This window comes from Cantharellus anzutake (genome assembly GCF_015039405.1).
Source record: "Cantharellus anzutake strain C23 chromosome Unknown EI90scaffold_14, whole genome shotgun sequence".
NCBI classification, from domain to species: domain Eukaryota; kingdom Fungi; phylum Basidiomycota; class Agaricomycetes; order Cantharellales; family Hydnaceae; genus Cantharellus; species Cantharellus anzutake.
This window is the reverse complement of record NW_024066964.1, coordinates 1,150,700-1,157,964: the sequence shown is the minus strand read 5'-3', so window position 1 is coordinate 1,157,964 and position 7,265 is coordinate 1,150,700. Positions and strand designations below refer to the sequence as shown.

The 7,265-nt window shown below is 49.6% G+C and overlaps 1 protein-coding gene across 1 annotated transcript; it reads right to left on the bottom strand.

Moving 5' to 3' along the window:
• Window positions 1-3,642: 3,642 nt before the first annotated feature.
• EI90DRAFT_3120883 (uncharacterized protein) lies at window positions 3,643-4,870 on the bottom strand (the record flags this gene model as incomplete). Its single annotated transcript, XM_039063343.1, has 4 exons — window positions 3,643-3,744; window positions 3,805-3,964; window positions 4,138-4,391; window positions 4,562-4,870. The coding sequence occupies 4 exons, from the start codon at window positions 4,868-4,870 to the stop codon at window positions 3,643-3,645; spliced, it is 825 nt and encodes a 274-aa protein (XP_038918434.1).
• Window positions 4,871-7,265: the final 2,395 nt, after the last annotated feature.

Sequence of the window (7,265 nt, the reverse complement as noted above, 5' to 3'; positions counted from 1 at the left end):
AACAATAACAGATAAATAAAGGAAGGAGCATAGGGCTGCAATAGCGGCAATGGTATCATAGCGGTGCCAGACTCGGAGTTGGGCCGGAGTCAGGCACGGGAATGATAGCAGCCCTGTAGGGGCCAGTGGGCGGGGTAGAGGAGTCATGCTGGGCATGGTGCCGGAGGCGGACTTGGGGCAGGGAGGTTGGTGTGGCTGTGGGGGAGTTGGCCAGGTGCAGGGAAGCCTAGGGGCAAGCAGGGGGGTGAGCAGGGGGTCCTCAAGGAGAATAGGGATGAGGGTTGGGGCTCGCGCAGCAGGACAGGCAGGGAACAGGCCAGAATGCACAGCCATGACAAGCAGGAGGGTAAGGAACCATCACCTTGGACCCAAAGCTGAGGGAAAAAAAGAAAAGGCATTGTCTCACAGTTGATGGTAATGTTCAAAAATCAAAACCCAATCAAGTGGGCCAGACCTAGACTGGATCAAAATAGGACTACCATGAAACCGGTGATCCATTTCTGAAACCCAGTTTTGAAGGGTCATCTGGCACAACCAATTCTCCTACAGTTGTGGACAGGCAAAGACAATAAAGTTTTCAAAGTATATTTCCAAAAGGTCTCAAACATGGGGAAACAGTTTATTATGTCCCTAGCAATCATTTCCTACCAGTCATAAGTGTGAATTCAAAGATTTAATTTCTTGATTTGGAAAAAAATTGTCTGGGTGCTCAAAAATAAGCACCTACACCTGAAAAACACCTCAAATCAAAGATAATTACAAACAGAACATGATTATTGAAATGTGATGATCAACATGCAGCCAGAGTTTTGCTTCCAAAGTAGTGAAGCGCTGCCTTCCTTGTTTAGTATCTGGCACTTGTTGTTGCTCCTAAGTTAGTTCCAATCCATCCCAGAAGCAGTTATGACAGTGAAAATGACAATTGGAGCCCTGACTACAGTCAAGACTCAGAGGGTGGCAGCAATAGCATGGTATGTTGACAGACTCGATTACATCCCTAATGTTAGAACCGGGCGGAAGCAGACGACTCCGGAGTGGAATCGGAGACTTAGCGTGGAGGGACCTTGGCCTCAGCGACTCAAGCGGAGCGCTGTGCCATTGCTGTTTGTCCATTTGGTCCTTAATTTCACAGTAGGTGAGCAGGAAGTCTCTAGGGGGCATTTCAGGTCGATTTCGGACCAAACCAAAACAAGTATGTACAAGCACCGATATATATAATGGAAGGGGCAAAAGCACAAGGAAAACAAAGGGTAACCGAATCGGAACGAAGACGTCCGAACGGGAACAAAGGGTAGAAGGAGCGGAGAGGTACCGAAGGTCATAAGGCAGGACCTGTGATACATCCGAAAGGAGGTAGGGAGGGCGAGGCCCAGAGGGGCAGGAGGATGAGGGGAAGTGGGGATGATGACTAACTGGCTAGAATAGGAAGAAGCAGTAGTCCAAATAGGGATGAGGGGAAAACGCGAGAAATACATTACAAGCGGCGAGGGTGCCGAAGGCGATCCGTGAAGCTCGGGGGTTGCGGAGCTTACGGAGGTTATGGAGGCGGGGTTGAAAGTCCGAGGGATATTGGCAATGGTGTTTACGTAGTATGAGGTCACCAATGCAATGGACTAAGACCGAGGTGGAGTCAAAGTCCGAGGTAGGGACTATGACGGAGGCTCGGAGTAAGGTACGAGCGGTGTCCGAGTGCGAAGTACGGAACAGTGGTGGAAGGTCATAACTTGGCGGAAGGGTGGCGGAGGAGTAACAGAGGGAGGAGAGAGGGGAAAGGTAAGGAAGAAGGAGTGGCGGAAAGGAGAGTAGTCAGGTCCGAAGGTGAGTATCGGAACGGACGGGGGAAGCGTAGGGGGATGACAGGAGGGTGGAGGTGTTGTGAAGGGGGAGCGGAGTAGTAGGAGGGTAGCGAGAGGGGCGGTGTTCGGTCCGAGATGAGTATCGGAGCGGACAGAGATAGGGTCGGAGAGGTAAGGAGGAGGTGTGTTGCCAGGACCGAAGGTGAGTATCGGAACGGCAGCGGTAGGTTATGACTCCAGAGGTGAAGAGGGTGGAGGTCCGGAAGTCGGGTCGGGGTCAGGTATGCACGGATATGACACCTAAGAAGGGGATGAGTCCGGCAAAATGGAGGCCATTCTCAAGCATAATTCACCCACCAGCCCATTAATGTTGATTTCCATACTGGATATGCTCTCTCAAAAACCACCCAAATACTCATAACATGTGAAAAATTTTCCTCAAAAAATTGTCTGGCACTAAAAAAAGAGAGAAAAATCCAAAAACACCATTTTCAGATAGCTACACCCAATCAGAGTTTGTTTCTCTCAAAACTGAGCTTATTGTAATGGAAAATCCCAGTCTGGAAACTTTAATGTGTTTGCCTGTTGTCATGGCAACCACACCTGACCATACAACCCCAGAACCACCTTCCCTGACTTCCCCCACTTCCCTCATCTTCCCATCTTTACATACCTCTCACAACTACAGCCCACATGCAAACCCATGTGACACCTTTTCCAAATCGTGGGAACATGCTTGGCTTCTACCCATAGTCATGTTATAAACTGTACAGTACATTTCCCTTTTATAGCAGCCAAGCAGGGAATAGGGAAACTTACCCTTCTTCTCAACTCAATCCCCACTTAGGCAAGTTGTAGCTACCCTCCATAATACATGACAACTCAATCCCTGCTTAGTCCCTTCAGTGAGTTTGTGTCAGGGCATACCTGTCAGGGGACGGACCCCAGGTCCCCATGACCCCTCTCTCTATAGCCCACAGCCTAATCTGTAACAGCCTAGTCTCAAGGCACAACTACTGTGGGTAAGAAAGTGTATAAGGTAAAGAAGCAGTGTAGAATACACTTGCCTACTGTGGGTAAGAAAGTGAGAAGAAGGTTAACTTCTCACTTTCCCACAGTGGCCCAATATGGCGAAAACTTCCGGGGATACCCGGAAGTCACATGAAGAGTGGGAACCGGGCCCGGAGCATGCGGCATGTGGAGCATGTGGGGCGGAGCGCACATGCAGGTGCGGGTCCGGGTCCGGGCTAGTCAGGGTGTGTGCCCTGACAATACCCCACCTGACCCCACCTGCACCCCGTGCCGCCCTGCCCTACACTGCTTCCCCCACCATCGCTGCCCACTCTTCCTTCTTTCCTCTATGTACCACTACACCTAATGCCACTGCCCCAATGGCCACACCCACCACCCAGAGAGGTGCAGCTGCATGTGGGGATGATGTGGCTCCCTCCACATGACCTTAACTGCATGGATATAATAGCACCTGGGGTGGGAACAGAAGAAGCAACCTTCTTCTCAATTTCCCACTTCAGTGGTTGGGGATGCTCACCCTGTGACAGGACCACTGCTATGCATAGCTGATACTGTTGTGGTTATTTCTCTTCATTTCTATTCAATCTGCACTTCTACTTAGTGTCATGTGACTGCTGAGTCACTCTTTACTGTTCTTACTTGTGTAATAACACTAAAGTCAACTCAGACTGAGGTATCTGCTGAGATACAATATGAAGTTGTGAGTGGGTTAAATGAGAAGTGAAGGAAAACTCATGTTGACGATGGAGAAGGCCCGAAAATCCACCCAATCACTCAATGAACCACCCATGGGAATCGACCACCTGCCAGTCCATCATGCCTCCTGTGAGGATGATGGTGGCTCCAGCACTTCAGTATCTCTAATGGCACCTTCTTCTGACCTCCCATGCCCCTTATCATACTCCTTCCACACATCCTTTCATTTTAGGGGCTTCGGTTTTGGTCTGACTCGGCCGCTCTCCTCCCATCTTGCCACCTGGAGTACATGTTCATCCTTTGCAGCATTCCATGCTTGTGCCCTAGCAGCCTTATACTGCTTCTCTATTGCAGCTGTGACCTCCTTATCTTTTTGGGCATCCTGGCATGCCTTCTTTGCAGCTTCTGCCACTTTCTTTCCCATGTCGTTCTGCTCATATCTGCAAGAAAATCGTCATCCGTGATGATTCTGCTCCAACCTTCATAGCAGATTTGCCATCCTCCCTTCCTGCTCCACTTCAACCTTGCTGCCACTGCATGATTTCGGCATGTTTCAGCCCAACAGCCCACAATTGCAAGCTGTGAGTTCAAGGCATCCAAGCAGACTGCATACTGCTCATCATGCATCTTTGCCTTTTCCAGCTTGTCATAGATGTCCACTGCTGGCCTTGGCAGTGCATTCCAATTCACCTGGACTGTTGGATGGAGGAATGTGTGAGTGGGAACTGATGCTGGTGTTCGGGAAGGTGTCCCATTCACAAGGGCTCTTGTTGGGGATGCATTCTGGAGGGCACTTTGCAGCTGGAGGTGAGTAGGGGTCCTAGATACCAGCATAGGAAGCTTGCCAGTTTCAACCAAGGGCGATGGCTGTTGTAGTTTGAGTTGTCTCTTTCTTTCAATCTTCACTCTATAGATAGTCATGTGACTTTGGAGTCGACTTTATCCTTTCTACTTATTGTATCTAGGCTAAAGTCTACTCCAGACTGCCCCAGGGCTGCTCACCCGAGTTACTACAATGGCAGCAATGGTTTTCTCACAGATAGGGACTGTGCTGGTTTGGTGTATAGTGCCCGTTGAACATCTCTGGTGCTTCTGCTGGGAGTACCCAGCCCACTTCTGCCATCAGTCTCGCTGTCATTGTCATTGTTGTCATCATCATTGTCGTCGTCATCACTGTCACCGTCATCGTTGTCACCACCACCAGTAGCTCCATCATCAGTCTCCCAGCCCTGTCCTCGGTCTTTTTCATGTTGGATACTATACAGAGTGTTCCTGTAGATATCCATCATGGCCTTGACAGGTGATGGAACATTCAGAGGGAGGTGTGCATGCAGTGAGTGTTCCATAGCCGGTGCAAGGTCTTTGGGATTAATAACAGATTGGTTGAATGGGTGGACTCCTGTCTTCTTGAATCAGATTTTGCAATGGAGAACAGCACAACATCCAGCCCTTGGAGTAGATGGGTTGCATGTGGGGGACAACACAGAATGGCAATGTCTAGCTTGATTGCATGTTTGATAAATGCTCATGAAAAATGGGAGACATGGCCATCTAGGAGCAAGAGCCGCTTCTCACCTTCTGCCAGTTTAGAAGATGTGTGACTGTCAAACCAGGTAAGCCAGTCTACTGCAATTTCACTGTCTGTCCATCCTTTGCTTGATTGACAATATCTGGCAAAAAAATTAGAGTTGGTCATTGACTTTACATTGTGCTCATGTGGCTCCAATAGGGTTCTCTTGTTTCCATTTCTCTAAGAAGTATTGGCCCTTAAAGATGACAACAGGGGGCACATTGTTGCCATAACAGTAACATTCTCCTTGTCACCATTCCGCTGTATCTTTTGGGCTCTACCTTTAGTAGGACCAATCACTCATGTCTTCTTTCCACCCCCAAAGGGAAACCACTCTCATCAAACCCATAGATGTTGTGTGGCTGGATGTTATGTTTTGTAATTGTTTCTTCGAGCAGATCAAAGTAGAGAGCCACAGCAGCAGGAGTGACTGATTTTGCTCGGACAGAGTCTAGAGAAATGCCCCACTTTGTTGATATGTGGTTGCCATACTTTGTCACAAAGCATTGCACCCAATTCTTGCCAAATCCACAGAAAGCTGGTTCATGAGTTTGGACCTCATCCTCAGCATATTGTTGTAGACCCTGAAGTGTGAGTGGAAAACCTCGACCTGCCATTTCAATGGCAAGATCAATGACTATGGATGCTTCAGTGTCTGTCAGGTGAGACTTCCTCACATTCAACTTGGCTTTGCTTGTGCCAATGTTGAGAATCTGATGTTGGAGCAGGAGATGATTAATGCCAAAGCGCTCAGCAACACTACAGTAAGAAGGTTTTTTCCCTCTATTTTGGCAGTATGCTTCAGCCTCATCGTAAGCAGCAACAGCACAGGCCTCATGAGCTTCTGCTTGAAAAAGTTTTGCCTGGTGTTTTGCATCCTCTGACTTAGCACAGCCAGACATGACAGAAGATAGCTAGGGGAAGGCAAGACCAACAGTGAGAGTGGGCTTGGTTGGGATCAAGAGTCGCTGGTAGCGTTCAGCGAGTTTGTTAGATATGGCAAGTTCAGACAACTCCGGAGTGGAATCGGAGACTTAGGGTGGAAGGACCTTGGCCTCAGTGACTCAGGTGGAGCGCTGTGCCATTGCTGGTTGTCCTGGGGGTCCCTAATTTCAGATCTAGCAGAGGGAAAGTCTCTTAGTGTTACAGGAATGGGTTCCGGGGAACCCAACCTGAACTGTTCGGCTCACTAATGGAGGTGGCTGCATAGCCATCGGAGGGAGAGCGGAATGGGATGAGTGTCTGGAAGTACAACCTGTGGGTTGGCCAACGGTAACTTGGTGCTCCTGGGAGCGTACCGGTAGCGAGTATGACATGGGCTCCTTGAGGGAGCCACCTGGCTGTCTGCTAACGGGGACTTGGCACTCCTGGGAGCGTGCCGGTAGCGGGTGTGCTGGGAGTGGTTGGCTAGCAGTGACTTGGCACTCAATGGAGTGTACCAGTAGTGCAGGATACTGGGACTCCCAAAGGGAGTCACCCAGTTGGTGGCTATCGGTGACTTGGCACTCATGGGAGCGTACCGGTAGTGGGAGTTGTTGGGGAAAGCAGGCTGGTGGACCAGTGCATGGTAGTGGGACCCGCGGGTGTGTGGCCAGGCATCCTGGAGCTGCCTGGACCATATCCTTCTCCTAAGGAGGTGGGATAGGCTACAGTTCCTGATAGGGAACTTCTGGTTGGATGGGAGTGACCGCTCAACCACCCGGTGGTCTGGTGGGAGCGGGCAACAGGAGGTTGGGCATGGGAATGCCCTCCTCATTGTGGTTTTGTCATGGAGAGGATGAATAGGGAGGTGGACATGGTTCCAGGGTTACAGGTTGAGTTTACAGTGGTGGCACAATGGTGAAGATGTTACAATTGCGGTACAAGGTTTGTGGGTTATGTATTCGATAATGATCAACCTCCTCGGCATTTGCCTTTACATGTCATATGACTGGTTTCTATCTAATATCAAAGTCTCAATGGTCAAGGGAAGTCCCTTGAAACTTAACAATTCCCCCAGCCAGCACCAAAACCCAGTGGGAAAGCTTGGCATGGAGTTTGACAGAGAAATATAATGAAGGAGGGCAGAGACAACCTACCTACTTGCCGTCACGGACCATAAGAATCTAGTCTGTCAGAGACCAGATTCGAGACGAAGGAATGTCTCCGTAGCGGAGGGCTTCGGCCTCAGC